Below are 19,862 nucleotides of genomic sequence, written 5' to 3' on the forward strand. Positions count from 1 at the left end.
ATAACTTATCCCTTCTTTTAAAGCACAAATAGTTTTCGCATATATATATATAGGGAATTACTTTTCTTATGTTATATAAAAAAAAAAATTATCTCCTACACTCACATTTTTCAAATAGGTCCCACAAGATTTTTTTTCTCTCACCTCCAACTTTTTTCTAGATCCTAACTTTTGTTTGAGCATGAGATAATACTTCTCTTATGCAACATAAGAGAAGTATTACCCATATATATATATATATATATATATATATATATATATATATATATATATATATATGGGAAAAATATTTCTCAAGCAGCTTGAGATAAGTTTATCTCCGACCACCCCAAAACTATGTCATTTTATTTATTTATTTTCTTATATTAATTGATTTACCTTTGAATGGTTATAATTCTTTTTTTCTCTTTCTTCCTTTATTATCATTGATTCATTTTTGTACGGTTATGATTTAGTAGCTGGAGATAAAATTATCTCAAGCAGCTTGAGAAACGATAACTCTTATATATACAACTTCTTGGATTCACTTGTTTAGAAAAAAAAATTGAATCATAATTCGATACTATTCTAGAGAGACTAAAATATAGTAGCAAGCATTATCCGGAATGATTGGGCGTAAAACGTCTGAAGGTGGCTTAGAATTCAATTCAGATGTAAGATACCTATCCAGAAATTTTCGCAACTCAATCATGTATCATGGAATCATCAAAGAGTTGCTCTTTGGAGAGCACAGTACAATGAAAGTTGTAAGCTGTGTTCAGGGGTTGAATCATATAATTTTTGGATTTGTTCTTTCCAGTTCAAAGGTTGATGTGACATCCCACTAATATAAATTCTATTAGTGGATGGCCAAATAAGCCTTGTTCTTTGAAAGATCTATCTCGTGTCTGGTAGTTACCAAAGGATATACTAGCCGGGGGAAAAGAAGACCGTTTTAGCACATGCAGATTTCATCGAAATAAAATATATAAAATTGATTGAAAAATTAATATAACTTGACTCCTTAAATCAATAAAATGTGAGTTGAGGTTCTGATTCAACTTGAATTGAGCTAACTTCAAAGCATTTTGAGGACTAGTTTTTATTTTTATTTTTTAGTACGAATCCGAAAAAGTCAATCAAATTATCCTAATTTCATATTCAAATAATTTTACAGCAAGATAATTTTTTATTACTTTTAAGAACGCGAATCTAAATAGCTAATGTGTGTGGTGCAATGTGTAATCTCTAATCAGAAACTCTTAAAAGAGGTTCGTTCGGAAATCTACTAACCCCACCAAGAATTTTATGGAAAAAAAAAAAAACACTGATTTTAAGCAAGATCACTTTATCTCATAATTCTCACCTTTTTCTTTATATATTTCCAATTTATCTGTTATTTACTTAAATCAATTCACATATATTTTTTCTAACTTAATATGACTGATTGCCGGGATTCTATGTATTAAAATAACATTCCATGTCACCCTTTTCTTTTCTTTTGATTTTTTTTTTAAAAAAAAGCCCAAAAAACAATGCAATAGTATCCCCATAATAGAAAGGGAAATACTTGTCTTATATTGTAGGAAATTAATATCTCATATCATAGATACAAAATATGTAAAGCCCACTCATTTATTTATTTTTTTACTTTAAAAAAAAAAAAATGAATCTCACACACTTTGTGTCTATGACATGAGATACTAATCTCCTGAAATTAGTATTTCCCTAATAGAAAACAATGAGAATAATCAAGGAACAGTGTTGAAACTATTCATTAGAATTCAGAATATCTTAACAAAACTTAAATTTAATGCATAAATTTAACATCAAACTCTTACAAGAACAAATAGTTAGCTTCCAAAGCCAAGGTTTACATACTTAAATTTCTAAAATATTTTGGTCAATCCAAACCACTAATTAATCAGACAACTGCAAGGAGCGACGACACTAATTAGATTGTAAGCAACTCGTCAATAGCATTTACTCATTCAGACTTAAGTATCGGCAACCTGCGTCCATGGCTATGTATGCATCGTAAAGCCATTTATTTACCAGCAGGATTCAAGACTGAATGCATACAAATTATTATTTTGTAATAAGCCCACCGGCAATCATAACTATCATTTGTATAATTTGAATACAACTTTATTAAACAGCATTAAACTTTTGTTTCAAATTTCATTAAAACATATGTTGTGACTTGAGAGTGCCCAGTCAACAACATGAAGAATCCGTTCTGCTACAAAATTTTGGTTTGATAGTTAAATTCTTAACAGCATTAGCCACAATATGATTTATAGATCTTTAGGTATTTCAGATGTAAATTGCAATGAAGTTTGTTTGTATTTCCAAGGGAATCAACTACACTAAAATTTAATCGATCCTAAGGTAAATGGTCTGTCCACCAATGAGTTTGCCTCAGCATCAATCTGCACAAACAAAACCGGGCAAGATTCTTGCTGAAATTTACAATAGAATTACCTGTCATCTAATCATAGAGACCTTCCTCATGCCAAGAGTCCACTAAAAAATCCACCATCTCCTGCATTAGCATAATCCATCTTCTTTTCACATAATTTATCCCCAAATTTAAAAAGGAAGCCTGTGTATCTTAAAGAACTTACAGCTAATGGTATTGGTTGTTGAAAAGGTTCAGTAGATAAAAGCAGATCCTCATAGCTTGTTGCCAAACTGCAAGAGATGTTCAGATTACTGCTGGTAAACATAACAAGTATGTATATGGTTTCATAAACACTATAAGTATGCATATAGAACAACCGTATGAGGATGGATCACAAGCCAAAAACTATAAAGTTGCATATAGGACCTTCCCTTTATAAAACCAGGAGTTGGTGCCACTAGCCCACAAGACCAATGGATTATTGCTTACATTTACTAAAACAAAATAAGCATCACACATTTGTATATAAATTGTAACAGTTTCTATTCTAACATTGAAACCCCACAGTTAAAATCAAGATATACATGTGTAATGAAAATTTAGAGACATGGTATAAAGAATTGTCTTTCATTTGTCAAAATATGTAATAAAATCATAAAGGGGTCAATAAATTTGTTACAAACTTCCTCGTGATAGTTGTTTTTTGTCTATTTGGTGTCTATATTTCTGTAGCACAATGACATTCAACAGACTGGCATGCATAAAAGACTGAATACATTTGAATAGGTACCCAATCCTCTTCCCATATTAATATAAAGCTTCGAACTTGTATGTCAGATACATCACGAAACTTATATGCAAAAGGCCATGCCCATATATTTGACTCAACAATGCAAACAGCAGATAGGAAAGTCATTGAGTAATCATTTGCCCATGACCTACTCCATGATTAAGGGAAGAATTCAGTTGTTAATGACAAAATATATGACTCACCATAAAAGGACATATCAGGGTTCTGCCTCTAATTTTCTAACAAGGTAATACATCAATCAAAGTCAATCTTTTTCTTTTATTGTGTATATATTTTTTCATTAACATGATCATATTTGAATGGCAACAACACCTATTCATTTTTGGTTTTCCTTCTCTATAAAGAGTACATCTGCATAACTTATATTAAAGGTATAGAATTCTCTGATGGGATTTTAATTATTAATTATAAATGTGGGACATATGGCAGTGTCCTAATCCCTTGCCACAGCTCAATCAAACTGAGCTGTTAAAGTAGGATTTTAAGGTCTAGGTTGTCCACTCATAAAATTCAAAATGTCGATTTTCCAGCTAGGGAACTTTCTGCACATAGTAGCACTCAGCCAAGAGGCATATGTATTCATAATGAAGCTAGAAAGCTTCATTTGGATATTGGAAATTCTTAATCACTTCAAGATACAATTTCATCATCCAACCAATTACATATGCAACATCTACACCTTATCTATCCAAAGCTATTCATAAAATCTCTGTCATCAGGGAACTAACAGAGAATGGAGGTGGTTTCCAGTCCTCCCTCAAATTACAATAATTAGTTATCAACCCATTATGGGTTCAGAAGTTCAGTGTCTGGCAAACGGAAATGCTCATTCCTTTGTCCTTGAGCCTCATGATTCACTTATTGCCTCACCCCCAATCAAGGATTCAATTTGGGGCTAATCATTTCTTATGATTTTGTTAACTGCAATAAAAATAAACTGTTAGGATACCATCTCTTAAGCAATATTCTAGAAAGAAATGTAAAGAATCCGTCACTCAAGGCACTCATGCTGAGTCACCAAGGCAGTTAGAGGGACAATATTCTGGAAGGGAAATTCTGTTAGAGGTAATGAAGGGGAGTTACATGTGGAACACAGGAATGAGTAGCATAAATAGAAGGAAAAGAAGGGGAAGGAGGCTGGAAATTGGGACTATTTTGGGACTTGGGAGAGACCCAGAGCACTTTCAAATTTGCTCTGAACCTATCTTACTTTTTCTTCACTTTCTTGTATTTTCTTAGTTCTTTCATTACAGAGTTGTTACTGGTTATTTCTGTTATTTGATACTGTATCAAGCTTCCACATCGATATTAATTCCCTTCTGTTCGTTACAAATTTGTTTGGTGAAATGTTGATCCCTATCATAAACAAATAAGCACACCTAGTAAACATTAGCAATCCCAGTGAACTAGATATAGGACCAATTGCATACATGAAGCTTTTTTCTGCATGGATGGCCACAAGGTTTTATATAGATGCTACAGAGTGCCAGGGACACCGAGATATATTTATGAATTGTGTAACTTTGTAATAAGAATAGTGATACAACCCGGCCCAAGCCCAATCAGGCCTATAGGAGGGACGAACACAGAAGGATTTGGGCTTCAGCTAAAAGTGATCAAAGTCCAACCATCACTGAACCAATGGGTGACTCAGCAATTCTGTTGCAACAGAATTAGGGAGCGCGACACCACGTGAGCAAGGGAGGATAAAAGAACGTTGGTGATGAGAGAGAAGGTATCCAGAATCTAAAGAGTGAAATTGAGACTTTGGAAGAGAGTGGAGCCTCTCCAATTGCTTCCCATTATCTTTCTTTTTCTGCATCGTTTAGTTTCCATTGTTGCATTGTTTTTTGTATGTGAGAGGAGCTTAATTGACACTGTTCGTCAATTTGCCTCTGTAGTTATACTTGAAGTTGTCCTTGGAACTTATATTTCCTTATTGTAATACAGATACTGATAGTGTTTCATATATAAAATTGGATCTCGTTTCTTTCTTTTATTTGATTTCTTGTTAATTGTTGTTGGTCCGTATCAAATAGCTATCTAGTAAACCATTCAATAAAAGCTGTCTATTTGTTGTCTTCCTAATTTCGTCAACTTCAATTAACACAAAACAAAGAAAAAATTCTGCAACACATCCTTACATTCAACAAAACACGTACAATATAAACCTTTCCAAGGAGCATTCTCCTTCACTAACTTCCCTTACATAAACCATAACAGGGAGTAATTTATCCACTTATTACTATATAGTAACTGTCCTAAACTGCCCAGAAATCATAAACTACCCATAACTGCCTACAACTAACATAACACATTATTACAATATAGTAACTACACACTATACCTTCTAGTATAGACTATGAAAGGTTTAAGGCCACCAATTTTAATTCAGGAAGACACTAGTACAAACGATTGCAGGCATGCAAGCCCATGATAATGTCCTTGTTATCCACTCCTTTTGTGCTTCATAATCAATCAATCTATTATTCAACCACAAATTTCTCAGTACTTTTAGTTTTATAGTCTGAGCATAATTGAATTTATGCATGTTTTTTGGTAGAGTAGAGGGATCAAATTTTCTTAGTGCATAGTTAGCCCTGCTGATAGTATAATCTTCCACATTTTCAAGGAACACAATTCTACTGAAGATGAAGATGTATAGAACTTCAGTTCAACTTTCTTTACTATATCATCATTTATTGGATAACTTTACACAATAAGAGAAAAAAAAAAATCATAAGCAATACTCTACCCTTCTTAAATCCAATTAAAAAAGCATTCCCCGTCTTCCGACCACCATTATATATTTCCTTTCAGCCAGAAACTTAAATGACGTCAATTTATGTACATGCCCCAGTTTTACATATACAACATACACAGGGAAACTAGTATTGTAGCAACCCCTATCTAATATTATGAACACTTTTCTTTCCAAAAAAAAAGAATTCACATTTGATACACAATCAATCTGGGATAAAGGTGTCGTTAATGTTAATTTGATACACAGTTAGTGTATAACCATATACATTATCAGTAAACAAGACGGTGTAATATCATTGGACTAAACAGAATATTAAACTTTCAGTGAATGTTTCTAACTGTTTTTGAACATGTGGCACCGCATGGTTTGCTGATAGTGTAAATTTATACTGTGGATCATAATTATTTCCATAAAAAAATTATTATTACACCATTGACTAAGCAACACCCTTCCCTTTTTTTTTCTTTCCTAGCCATATCATCATAACAGATGAAATCAGAAGTATGCATATACCTCACAATTGGATCTTTAGGTGGTCTTTCCAATTTTTTAGACTGATTACCAACCCATTCTTTCCTCCTTTGATGCCAAGCTATCTCAGCTGCATGAGAACATAAATATCCTTGAGATCTTCTAACAAGAAGTGCTTAAGTGGATGGCATTTGATACCGCAGAAATCAATCACTAAAAAGAGTCTCACAACAGTCAACGTTCAAGGACAACAAATCTATTTTATATTTTCTAAAAGGTTTTAGGGACCTGAAAGAATTAGTGTCAAATAGGTTACCTAGATCTTTTGTTTACTTCTGTCTAAATTAATTATATAGATATTTTGCATGCATAATTTCTTAGTTTGTAATTTTGAAGGATATTAAATACAGACTAATAAAAACACATGCACAACTATTCCCCTCTATCAATTTTCACATTTTGTAATTCAAACTACATGGAAAAAATGAAACAAAATCTCAAACAAGCAACATCATGCTAAGAAATTATAACTTTCAAAAGACACGGGGTAAAGAAGGCAATATTTAGGGAGTTTTTTAATTCTTCCAAAAACATTCAAAACATGCTAAAACCATTAATTTAAAGTTTAAAAAGAATACATTAGTCTTGTAAAATAGCAGTCTTGGATCAATGTTTCAATACTAATTATGAATATTAAAGTTGTAAATATAAAAGGAATAATTATGTAATTACAGTAGATTGTTTTATTTTATTTTTAGGACAGTGTTTTGTTTCCTATTTGTTTCTTTACATTTCGCACTACTTTAGGTGAGTAATTGTTGATATAATATAAATACATTCTGTACATTGATCATCAGAAAATAATATTCAGAGTATTTCCATCTTTCCATCTTCCAAGTTTTCAAGTTTTAACCCGCATTACATGCACTTACAAGACACTTGAATAACTCAAACCATAGGAGAGATTTTGCAAGTTAGCTTCTTCTTTTTTATTCTAAATTAGAATTAAAAATGTAAGAAAAGGACATACCATGGTTTACAAAGACTTCTTTCTCAGTGGACTTCTCTTTGCTAGCATCACGTGAACCCTCTGAAGAGTGATTCTGATGGGCATTTGAACTGCTACCATTGAGTTCCATCTTCTATGGAGCAGTCAACCATGCCTTCTAAACTACTAATCCGCATGCAAGGGATATAGATAGAAGGCACTGTGTTAGAGCAAATCCTTTTACCAGTGATCAAGATAGAGTTTCTACCCAAACAATTGAAAAATGCAGGGCAATTTGGTCTTTGGGAACTAAAAATCTGTGCCGCTTCTAAATTCCACATTCAAAACTGAGAATTTTTCAAATGAGAAGTTCATATTTCTATGATTTTCAGCCAATCAACTAGGAAATTCTCGAAAACTTACCAAGTTACCAAAGGGTTTGTTTCAACCGTTTAGGGTTCATAAAAAGCATTATTTCCCTCTAAGGGGAAACAATAACCAAAATCAAAGAAAAAGATGAAACAATATCAGAATACATATTATTTGGACGATGCATCACTGATGAACCACTATGCTTAAATATCCTTTTAGGTTACAACGCATCAACTTGACTAATTCTCAATCAAAACATATACACCATAAACATAGCAAAACAGAAAGGAACAAAGAAACAGATAATAAGCACTTTCCCTTTGCTTCCATAATTTTAATTTTTCAATTGATTTTTGCATAAATGCTACGAACCAACTTAGACACGCCACAAAATCGAGCCATTAAAATTAAATAAAGTAGCAACATTGATTCATTGCATCAATTTTTCGTTCTAAGCCATCACCTCTGCTTCATTGGTGACAACAAATCTATCACTCTTTTCAGCAAATACACTATTCTTCAGTAAAATAAAATCGAAATCACTATCTATTTCACCGTTTGGGTAATACATTGAACAGTGAAGAGTTAATAATAAAGCAATATACTAATTAACAACCAGTTGAACAGCGAAGCTTAGACTCAAGCTCCTTGGGAAAAAAAAATCAGCATGGAGAAAACTCGTTACCACGGGATTTAAGATTTGAAGTACGATTTGATCTTCGGAAAAATCATATTGACGATTGAAAAGGATAATACAGAAGAAATGAGAGGAAAGTGGAAAACCTTTGTGTTGTACCGTACTGCGGAAGGAAAGAACAGCTTTTGGTGTTAGACTACGATGCAATTTGTTTCTATCGTTTAAAAAATTAATATTAGGGTTTATTGTGCATTTGATTTTTTTCAATTGTTTTTATATGGGTGATATATAATTTTAATAATTTTTTTATATGAAAAACATCAAATCTTTAATATTATTATATAATATGATAGGATTCTAATTATTTATTGTCAATCATTATGTTTTTAATTTTTTTAAATATTTTTTCTCATAATTTATTATGATTGTTTTACGTAATATGATATTAGATAATATATGAGATGATTCATTTTCAAAAAATTATAATCTTTATTATGTTAAATTGAGTCAAGATAAATTCAAAATATCAATTCATCCTAATTTCTTTTTTTCTTTTTTCTTTTTTCTTTTTTTTTTGGTACATTCTTTTTTTACTAATTCGTCTATTAGTTGATTATTTAAATTCAAAATCAATCGATCCATATGGTGATCTTTCTTTTCTTAATTCAAAATATATCAAATTTTCACCAAATATAAATATATATATATATATATATATATATATATATATATATCAAATTTTAGTTTTTATAACACTGTTATAATTCTATAATTAATGGGAGTTTTTGAGTATGAGGCACGTTGTGTGGTATATTTAATGTGCTTTCAACAAAATATTTTCAAAAGTTTGATGTTTTCGATAAGTTATCTACGTTCACTTCAAAAATAACGTTGTTTTGGGTTAAAAAAATTAAAAAGTATAATGATAAAGATAACCTTAAAATAAATTATAATTACAAAAATATTTTGATTTCTGCCCAAAATAATGTCGTTTTAGATTCAATAAAAATAATTTATCCGCATTCGGAGAAAACGAACACCTTCAATTTTACACTTGCATACCATTTTCACAACTTGATTTTTATGTAAAACTGGTTATAAAATGAAGCAGTGTTTCAATAGACTTTACTAGTGAATTACTCGTGCGATGCCCGAGGAAAAAAGAACAAAATCGATGTCGTCGTCGTTGGTTTGTCGTCTTACTGGTAAATGCACACGCTGATCTTGATATCAAGCTCTTAACAATAATATGGTAATAAAAAATAATTATATTATGTGCTAATTTTTAACTTGAAAAGGCTGTAGCATTCACAAAGATAAAAAAAGTAAAATAAAATTTTGTACGACAAAACATTTAATCGTATCGAGTAACCTTCACCTACAATTGCACAAGTGATAAAATTTATTCTTCTTCAGAGCGAAGAGAAAGTGAAACATGTCTAGCTGGTTTAAGTTTGAAAACAACATTATATGTCAAAGGCATTATTTCATAAAATACCATAAAGAAGCAACACTAAATACAATAACACTATTTTGCATGACAACAAAAATAAAATTTTGAAAACCTAGTACATTCATGAATTACGAACAACACCAAAAAAAATAAACCAAAAAATATTAAAAAATTCATTTATTTCATTATTTGCAGCACAATATTCACATGTAATATAATTATTATCGTCATCTTCGTCTCGGTCGAATTCTAATTGCTTGCTTGAAACCTTTTCATGGTTGCATGTTTTGGAATTGCACCAAGATTTGTCATGATTTTGAACAGGATGTTTACGCACCCACAAACTTTGGATAACAGATCTGACGCGCTCTTTGATTTGATTGAACTCAGTCATCTTTTTCAAAGCACGTAAAATTTCTAATCCAACATTTTGTTCATTCTGATCGTTGCCAAACATCATAAGCATACAATAAACGTACTTGGCTTCATCGTGACCATTCTGCGCTGCAGTGTTAAAATTTTCAAAAGCCACCTTATCGCGCAAAGAACAGCAACTCTGTTGGTAATATTGTACTATTCCTTCACGGTACAAAATTTTCTGAGTTGATACGACAGATCTGAGTCCACAAGAACCTCATCAGCGTCTTGGGACATGGGTGTACGTGACCGACGGTGATAAACCTGGAGAGGGAGGTCTGGTGTTGGGACATATGGAGAAGTGACAGTAGGCGGTGGTGGTGAGGGATCTGGTGCCGGGACATATTAAAATGGAACAGAGGGTAAAAGTAACTATGTATCGACAGAGTCACTAGGAACGGAGGTGGAGCCAAAAAATGGAACAGACTCAAAGAAAGTAACATCCGTCGAGACAAAAGAGCGACGGAGACTGGGAGAGTAACACCGATAATCTTTTTGTGTTCGGGTGTAACCGAGGAACACATATTTGTGGGATTTGGCAGACAACTTGTCACGATTGGGGCCGAGTTCTTGGACAAAATAAGTAAAACCAAAAATACGAAGGGGTAAGAAATGTAAAGGCTTATGGGAAAACAAGATAGAGTACGGTAACTAGTTATCAAGGATAGTGGAGGGCGTGCGATTAATGAGATAGCATGCGGTGAGAACAACATTCTCCCAAAACCTGGTAGGAACATTCCCATGAATTAAGAGTGTCCGAGCTGTTTCAATAAGATGACGATTTTTTTCTTTCAGTAACCCCATTTTGTTGGGGGGGTGCGCACATGATGTGTGGTGAAGAATGCCGTGAGAGGCCATGAATGATTAAAATGGTTGAGACAAATACTCACGAGCATTATCACTATGAAAAGTGAAAATAAGAATACTAAATTAAGTAAGAATTTCTAGATAAAACTGCTGGAATATGGAGAACAACTCAATGCAATTTTTCAGTAAAAGCAACCAGGTGTTCTGAGAATAATCATCAATAAAGGTAACAAAATATCTAAACCCCCAAGTTGATTCAATACGACTGGGTCCCCAAACATCAGAGTGAACCAAACTAAAAGGAGAGGAGGCACGACTACTGACTCTACCAGAAAAATAATTGCGAGTATGTTTTCCGAATTGACATGATTCACACTGTAAAGTAGACAATTTAGACAGAAGTGGCACCATTTTTTGGAGCTTTGTAAGACTAGGATAACCCAACTAAACATGAACAGTGAGTGGAGTCTAATACAGAGTGAGCATAAGAGGAGCTGGAGAGCAGGTAAAGGCCATTGGACTCAAATTCGTTGCCAATTGTCCTCCTTGAACTTTGGTCCTGTAAAACAACATAATTTTTGGTAAAAGAGATGAGACAATCAAGAGAAAATATTAAATGGCTAATGGAAATAAGATTAAAGGGTGAACTAGGGACATAAAGCACATTAGAAATAGTGTGAGAGGGAGAAATATGTATTGTTCCAATCCCACGAGACTGAACTTGGGAACCATTAGCCATAGTAACAATAGGCATGTAACCAGAGGTAGAAAGATAGGAGAACAAATACTTATTACCAGAAATGCGATCAGAGGCACCGAAATCAAGAATCCAATGACCAAAAGATGAATTTTGAGTGAAATCAGCAAAGTTATTACTCGCATGCACAAAGTAGCAGTGGATCCGGGAACCATGAGCTAAGAAATATTCTGAGAAAGGATAAATGAGTGAGAATCAGTCATGGGTCAGATTGAAACAGAACAGCTCCGTGTGAGCTATGACAACCCTTGTTAAGAAATCTTGAAACTATAAAATGATTATAAAGTTGATTACTAGTTTACACTGACTTTGGAATAAGCAAGCTTTTGATGTGAGTTTTGTTGAGTAAATGAATGAATTGACATGATAAATATTATGGTGATATAATTTATGTCAAGTAAGGTAAATTGGAACCAAATGAGAATATTGATAAAGTTTAGGGGTCAAAGTATAAATATGTGAAAGTATAGGGACTAATTTGCAAATAAGAAAAATAATGACTTGAGCTTAATTTTGATTGTGTAAATAAATTCTCTATGGAATTTTAAAGACTATAAGTGGTCTTAGATTGATCTAATCATATTTAGATTAATTTATAAAGTTAAGTCAAAGCTTAGTAAATTAAAAGTCAAAGGTATGTTAAATTGATTGGAAAATCAAATAATATAAGCAAAGTTGACTAGTTTGATAATCTAGTCTTATTTTTTACTAAATGGTTGATTGTATGCATTTTTCAGTCCTTAACATAGTTGAAAATATATGTTTAAAGATGGACCAATCATATAAATTTAAATGGATGACCAAGTCAAAAGGGAAGAAAAGTTAGTAAATTATTAGTTAAATTAACTTGTTGAATTTCCCATGTGTACTGGTTGTTTTCTTTCTCCATGGATGCAACGCACTTTTGTCTTCCATGTGGACTGAATATATATGAAAAGAAATGGACAATAAGATTAAAGATGCAAGTGTTGAACGTCAAAAATAATAGGCTAGTTGGAAAAGTTATAAACTAAGTAACTTTGTAAAAATATCTAATTGTCAATTTGGTTGCTTTCTTTTATGTTGTACGCATCATGCATCCTTCTTCCCTATGTGTGTGCAGCAAATTATTTATGTGAAGTAAAGATAACCAATAGAAACTCATATAATGTTGACCGGTATGAAACTAGGAAGATAAGTTTTGAAATTGACAACTAAGCTAACTTGTAGAAAGTTCTATAAATAATTTTGGGTTGTTTCTTCTTCCTTATTTCTCCTACGAACTCTTTCTTTTTCTTGTCTCCATGGCCAAAGCATGTTCTTGAAGAAAGACAAGCTTGTAACTCACAAACTAAACACTTTTAGGGTTAGGTTTCTACATGAAACTTATAGTTTGAGAGCTTGTGATCATGAATACATGTATAGTTCTTTAAGAGAGACTATATAAAGGGTGTTTTATCCTCTCCAAATTCTTGAAGGTATGGCTGCCATGTGTTGAAAAGATGAGATTTTTTGTGGTTTAAAGTGTGGAAATTAATCTAGTGTTGCTTTGGAAGCTATATAAGATAACATACTTGAATTATAGTGATTTATTCTTAAGATTTCATATATGCTCTTCTTACTTTAAGGTTGAACAGATGATGTTATACTCTTGAACATTTAATGGGGTTTGAAGCCTAAGTGTTAGGTCCTGGATAGACCGTATTGCTATACCGTAGGGTATGCGCTCAGAGATAGTGTATATCAACTGTATACTAGGCTTATAGCCAAGGTCCCAATCACTGCGCACAAGCAATAGGCTTATAGCCAAGAGGTGGGTGTGTGCACAGCATGTGCAGAAGTAGTAAATGAATTCTGAGTGTTTACCTGGGGTCCTTAGGCTCTTATTTATAGGATTACCTTCCTAGGCTTGGGCCTTTTGAGTTCCCCAAATTGTAGTAGGATTCAACTCCCCTTCTGTTGGGATGTGATCCTTATCTGGTGCTCTTTGGCTGTTTGGAGTTGTTGAGATGTTGATGGCTCTGTATCTCACAAAATATTCTGATAGGTAGTTGGGATATAATATTCATATCCATAACAGTTACCCCCCAGCTTGGTATTCTGAGGTTCGGGATGTCGAGGTGTTGTTATGTTACCTCAAATTTGTTTTGTCCGAGTTCGTTGACCCCGACGCTCTAACTCAGAGTTGCTTTCGTCAAGATCGTACGCGTTATGCCCCTTGATCTTCCTTGATGTTTGTATGTATAGTTGAGTGGGGGTATGTCGGATGCGACTTGAGCTCATTTTGAGATTTTGGATATCGTTGTTCCGAATTTTAATTCCGTTGTGCTGGACCGAGTTGACATTTTCGGACATGTTGAAACCTTTGGCTATGATCTTTTGGTCGACCTTTATTTGATTTGAGACGTCATGGCGCAATTGGAGCTCGGAAGTCGGGGCTTGGCCTTATCACTTCATCCTGACCTTTTGTATCACGCTTGCTGTGACGGTTACGACGATCCACGTGTTTTGTGCTCATTGGCGGTTCGTGCATCGTGCAGGGTGCACCGTCTTGTCTTTGTGCATGTTATGATGGGATGCATTTAATGTGCGTAGTGAAGTGTCCTTATTGCCCCTTGTTCGTCAACCGTTTTGAGGCTCTTTGTCTTCGCGCCCAAGAGTTTTGGGTTTCCTATAAATTCCTCATTTCGGTTTGTTCATAACCTTTTTACTGCGTGTGGCGTTTATTCAGAGCTCCTCTCTCTGTATTGAGCTTCTACCCTGCACCTCTCTTGTCAAGCTTCTTTTGGTTTTTCTGCTCTCTTTGTGGCCAAGTATCTTCCTGCTTTGGTTTATTTTCTCCAGTTACTTCATCATCTCAACTATTTGCTTGGTGCATGTTTTACCGTTTGTTGGCCACATAATCTTTAAGACTCTAGGGCACATGGTTTCGCTTCATACTAGACTTGCATTTGTCGAAGCATTTTGTTCTTGGGGGTCCTCTGTAGCTTGTTTGAGGGTTTCTTATGGACGCCCCTGGTTCTTCTTCCGGTCCAGTTTCTGGCCGAGGTGATGAAGTAAGTGAGGAGGTAGTAAGGCAATTGCCTAGGTCGGTCCAATACTGGCTCTTTAATAAAGAATATACTGAGGAGGAGAAGCTTCAACTGCTTCTCCATGGTCATAAGGGAGGTCATCAGAGATCTCACCCAGGCCGCGGCAGGAGAGGGAGAGGTCGTCAGGGTCGGCTCAATTTTAGCCCAGTCAGCCCTTCTTTAGCGAATCCTTCAGCTCATGGGTCAAATTCTTTTGCCGACCCTGTCCCTCTGTCTTATATCTTACTTTCCTCCCAGGTAACTCCTGGTCCGAGGTCCGTGCTTGACCAGATTCCTCCTCTGGGTTTGAGCAATAGCTCCTTCAGTTTTTCTTCGTTCGAGCTAGGTTTTCCTGAATCGGTCATCTTTGGCCCGGATGATACTGCTTCAAGTCGGGTACCGCTCGTTGACCTTGTCAGCAGTTCGGATATCTCCCTTCCTCTTTCTTGGAGTCCGTCGTCGTTACCCTACGACTCTGGGAGTTCGAGGTCAAATTTAATTGAGATGTGTACTGACCCTTGTCCTTCATATTCCAGGGCTGAAATTATGGACGGGTCCGATAGTCAAGATTGGGTTCTTCTTGAAGTCTTACAACTGCGGTCCACCATGTCTCCTGCCGACATTGCCCAGCTTCCGGTTGGGAATCCCAACGGGGTTGATCTTGTTTCCCCAGGTGATTTCCCAGTATGTTCAGGTCCCATACTGGATGAGCCTCATTTCTTTTATTTTTATCGAGACCTCATAACGAAGCTGGGAATTCTGTTTCCTTTTTCCGAGTTCCAACTGGCTGTGATCCGCCGACTTAGGGTTGCACCCTCGCACCTTCACCCAAATTCTTGGGCCTTTATCCGGGGTTTTGAGCAAGTGTGTGCCTACCTCTGTCTCCCTTGTACAGTTTCTCTTTTCTTCTTTTTCTTTGATGTATATACTTCTCGGACGGGGGCCGAGGCCAAAGAAAGGAGAGGGTGGGTAACCCTTCGAGGTACTCCAGGAAGGGGTATCTTCATTTCGTATTCCCAATCCTTTAAAGGCTTCAAGGATGCCTACTTTAGGGTGGCATCTCACTCTGATTCTCTTCTCTGGTTTGCCGACAAGTGGCTGGATGAAGGGGGTATATCATCTCGGTTTGAATTATACTGGACGCATAAACATTACCAAAGACGTCCAAAGGATTATGCTACCCCTCTATCCGCTCTTTCCAGCTCGGAACTTTTGGCAGTCCGAGTTCTTATTGAATACACCGATGAGTTCGGCGTCATTGACTTAAGCCGGATTGTAGATAAGTTTGGAGATGATGCCCTTTATGAGCTTGGTAGGTAATCAGGGTTGTTGTTATAGTTTAATCTTTCTCGTAGATTATAAACTGTATTCTGATTTCCGTATCTCTTTTTGCAGTCAGCATGACCTCTGCTGAATACAAGAAATTTCTTCCTAAGAAGACTGGTAGAGGGAAATCGAAGGAGGGTGCCCCTCATGAGTCTGATGCTCCTAAAAGAAGGCGGATTGGCACCATACTCGACGGAAGCTCAGCCAACGCTGAGGTGGTTATGATTGATGCTCAAACTCCACCCTCTTCTCCGCTTCCAGCTCCCCTCACTGCCTCTCAAGGGAATTTAATTAGCCTCGAGCTTGGGGAGTTGTGGAGGTCGGGGGTCTCAGATCGTCTTCGGGCCGCCCTTAAACCTCCCCCTGAGCTTATTAGAGGCTCGGGTTTGAATGCAACTGCGAGGTCTTTGGTGGCGCGGTTGGAAGAGGATACTTTGAAGGCGACCTCATTGCTTCAAACTTTCCAAGACCTCACTCAAATGCTCGATTTGTCTGCTGCTTCCAATACTTCACTCACCATTAAGGTGGAGGAGCTCAGCAAGTCTAGATCCGATCTGGAGATCAAAGTTCAGGAGCTGTCTTCCGACCTGGAGAAAACCAAGGGGGACTTGGAGTTGGCTTCCGTTAAAGCGGATGGTTTGATTGCTGAGTAGGAGTCCTTCTCGAAATGCATGGCTGACAAGGATGCCCAACTTGACCAACTACAGATCGACTTTAAAGAGGCGAAAGCCGTGGTCGCGAGAGCCGTTATCCAAGCCTTTGACAATGCTATTGCTCAGGCCCAAGTTTTGAACCCTGACATGGTTGTTGATGGCATGGATGTGGCGTACGAGGTTAAAGATGACACCATTGTTCCTGGTACTCCTGACTCCGGGTCTACTGATGAGGGAGAGATTGGAGCCGAGATGCAAGCCGTTTCACCTCGTGCTGCTGAATGAAAGGGTCGGAATGCCGTCCTTTATTTTGTAATCAGCTTTTGGGGCCTTTGAGCCGCTTTTTTATTTTATTTGAACATAATTGCCGCTTTGGCTTGGCTTTACAACTTATGATTTTAATGCTTTCATTTACTTGAGATCGTTGCTTTACTTTCTCGCATTATTTTTTTGTTCGAGGTTCGCTTTCGATCTCATTTTACTCGACTTGTGATTCGCCGAGGTTTTTGTTTGCCGATCTAGGATTATCTTTTGTTCGTCAACAAAAAATTTTATTCCTTTAATTGATCGTGAAGCTCTTTGGGCTTCAATTACTTGAATGGAAATCGGTATGCATGGATGACAGGAATTAAATGACTGATCATTTTATTTGCATTTCAAACGAAATATCTTTACAAGGTCGAGTTTAGAAGCTCGTTTTTATTTTCTTAAAAATAAATCTACCTACTGACTGGGCTTGATAGCTCATCTTATTTGCGTAGAAGTAAATCTAACTATTGGCCGAGCTTAATTGCTCGTCTTATCGCCTCGAACGTCGGATTTGAGCCTAATAGTAGTAGACTTTTAACTTGTCCGCGTTCCAAGTCCTCTTTACTGGTTTCTTGGAGATAGTTTCCAAGGTGTAGGCTCCATTTCCCAGATTATCCTTGATCTTGTAGGGGCCTTCCCAGTTTGCAGTGAGCTTCCCATCTTTGGCATTCTTGTTGCCGATATCTGCTCTCCTCAAGACTAAGTCGCCGCTCTGAAATGACCGAGGTCTGACCTTCTTATTGAATCTAGCAGTTACCAAGCGCTTTGCCATCATGTTTCTATATCTGGCATTTTCCCTGCATTCATCAACTAGGTCGAGTTCCACAAGGAGTGCTTCCTTGTTTTGGCCTTCGGTTCCTTGCAACCTCTGCACCCTCCTCCAAGACGGCTCGCCGATTTCCACTGGAATCATGGCCTCGCATCCGTTTGTCAGCTTGAAGGGGGTTTCTTCCGTGGCAGATTGGGCACTAGTCCTGTAACCCCATAGGACGAGGTGTAGTTGCTGGACCCAATTGCCTTTGGCTTCACAGAGCCTTTTGCTTTAGCCCGTTGATGATCACCTTGTTGGTAGACTCGGCTTGTCCGTTAGTCTGAGGGTGTTCAACTGATGCAAACCAATGTGTGATTTTGAGGTCGGTCATCAACTCTTGGAACTTTTTGTCAGAGAACTGTGTTCCGTTATCTGTGATGATCTCAGCACGAAGCCCAAATCGGCTGATGAGGTTTCTTTCAAAGAATCTTCGTATTCTTGCCGAGGTAATGGTGGTGAGGGGTTCAACCTCGATCCACTTGGTGAAGTAGTCGACAGTCACTATCAACCACTTGAGTTGTCCTTCAGCCGCAGTAAGAGGTCCTAGTAGGTCCATTCCCCATTTGAAGAACGGCCATGGTGCCGAGATAGTTTGCAGCTCTTCTGGGGGTGCGCGAAGGATCAGCGCATGCTTCTGACATTGTTCGCATCTTTTGACATGCTCCTTCGCATCCGCCTCCATAGTTGGCCAGTAGTATCCTGCTCTTAGTGCCTTTCTGGCCAAGGCTTTTCCTCCCCTGTGATGCCCATTTATGCCCTCATGAATCTCGGCCAGCACGTACTCGACCTCGTTCTTGCCTAGGCACTTCAGTATGGGTGTGTAGAAACCTTTCTTGTAGAGTTGCCCTTCTACAATGGTGAAACAGGCCGAGCTCCTCACGAGTTTTCTGGCCTCTTGTGTTTCGTCTGGCAGGATCCCTTTTTCCAGATAGGCCACTATTGGCCTTTTCCAATCCTCAGTCTCGGTTATCACCATGACGCACGTCGGCTCCAGGATGTTTTGTTGTATCACAATGCGATGACTTCCTGAGCCCTTTGAGCTGGCAAGTTTGGATAAGATGTCGGCCTTATTATTTTCGTTCTGAGGTATATATTGGATTATTACCTCGTCAAACTCGGCTAGCAGCTCCTTCACTTGTTGGAGGTACTTCATCATAAGGGGACCCTTGGCTTGATATTTTCCCTCAACTTGTGAGGTAACCAGCTGCGAATCACTCATGTTTTTTATTTTTCTAGCCTCGTGTTCTTTCGCTTGTACGATCCCGACAATGAACGCCTCGTACTAAGCTTGGTTGTTGGAGGTCGGAAATGCCAGGTGAAGTGAATGCTCAATGGACACTCCTTCCGGGGTCTCGATGATCACTCCTGCTCTGCTCCCCTTAGAGTTCGAGGATCCATCAACATGTATTGTCCAGAGATCTTCATTCCCTTTTCCCTTTTCATTGGACGAGGTTAGCTCCAAGATGAAGTCGGCCAGTGCTTGGAACTTAATCGCCTGCCGAGGCTCATATGATATGTCGAACTCAGAGAGCTCGACGGCCCAGTTGATCGTTCTTCCCGCTAGGTCCAGCTTGTGAAGTACTTGCCTGATAGGCTGATTTGTTCGCACAATGACTCGGTGACTCTGGAAGTAAGGTCGGAGCCTCCTTGCTGTGGTAAGTAGGGCGAATGCGACTTTTTCGAGCTTCTGGAAACGAAGCTCAGGTCCTTGCAAGGTTCGACCTACAAAGTAGATCGGCTGTTGTGATTTGTCTGTCTCCCGTACCAAGGCGGCACTGATGGCCTCTTCCCCCACTGATAAGTACAAGATCAGCGTTTCTCCGGGCTCTGGTTTTAACAGTACAGGAGGGGTG

The 19,862-nt window shown here is 37.1% G+C and overlaps 1 protein-coding gene across 5 annotated transcripts; it reads right to left on the bottom strand.

Moving 5' to 3' along the window:
• Positions 1-1,842: 1,842 nt before the first annotated feature.
• Positions 1,843-8,658, bottom strand: LOC133301532 (uncharacterized). Of its 5 annotated transcripts, XM_061501179.1 has the most exons (6): positions 8,573-8,658; positions 7,460-7,600; positions 6,472-6,559; positions 2,607-2,673; positions 2,464-2,524; positions 1,843-2,049 (listed from the first exon to the last, which is right to left on the bottom strand). In XM_061501179.1, exons 2-5 carry the CDS (start codon positions 7,566-7,568, stop codon positions 2,471-2,473), a joined length of 318 nt encoding a protein of 105 aa, XP_061357163.1. In that variant the 5' UTR covers positions 7,569-7,600; positions 8,573-8,658; the 3' UTR covers positions 1,843-2,049; positions 2,464-2,470. The 5 variants fall into 5 exon arrangements, with proteins under 5 accessions (XP_061357163.1, XP_061357159.1, XP_061357161.1 ...); XM_061501175.1 differs by lacking the exon at positions 1,843-2,049 and having other exon boundaries at positions 2,195-2,524; XM_061501177.1 differs by lacking the exon at positions 1,843-2,049 and having other exon boundaries at positions 2,195-2,524; positions 7,460-7,603; positions 8,573-8,634.
• Between the last annotated feature and the right edge of the window lie 11,204 nt (positions 8,659-19,862).

The sequence above is a fragment of the Gastrolobium bilobum genome, unplaced genomic scaffold (genome assembly GCF_033153095.1).
Source record: "Gastrolobium bilobum isolate Gb01-03AN ecotype WA unplaced genomic scaffold, APGP_CSIRO_Gbil_v1 utg16620, whole genome shotgun sequence".
In the NCBI taxonomy this organism is placed as follows: Eukaryota; Viridiplantae; Streptophyta; class Magnoliopsida; order Fabales; family Fabaceae; genus Gastrolobium; species Gastrolobium bilobum.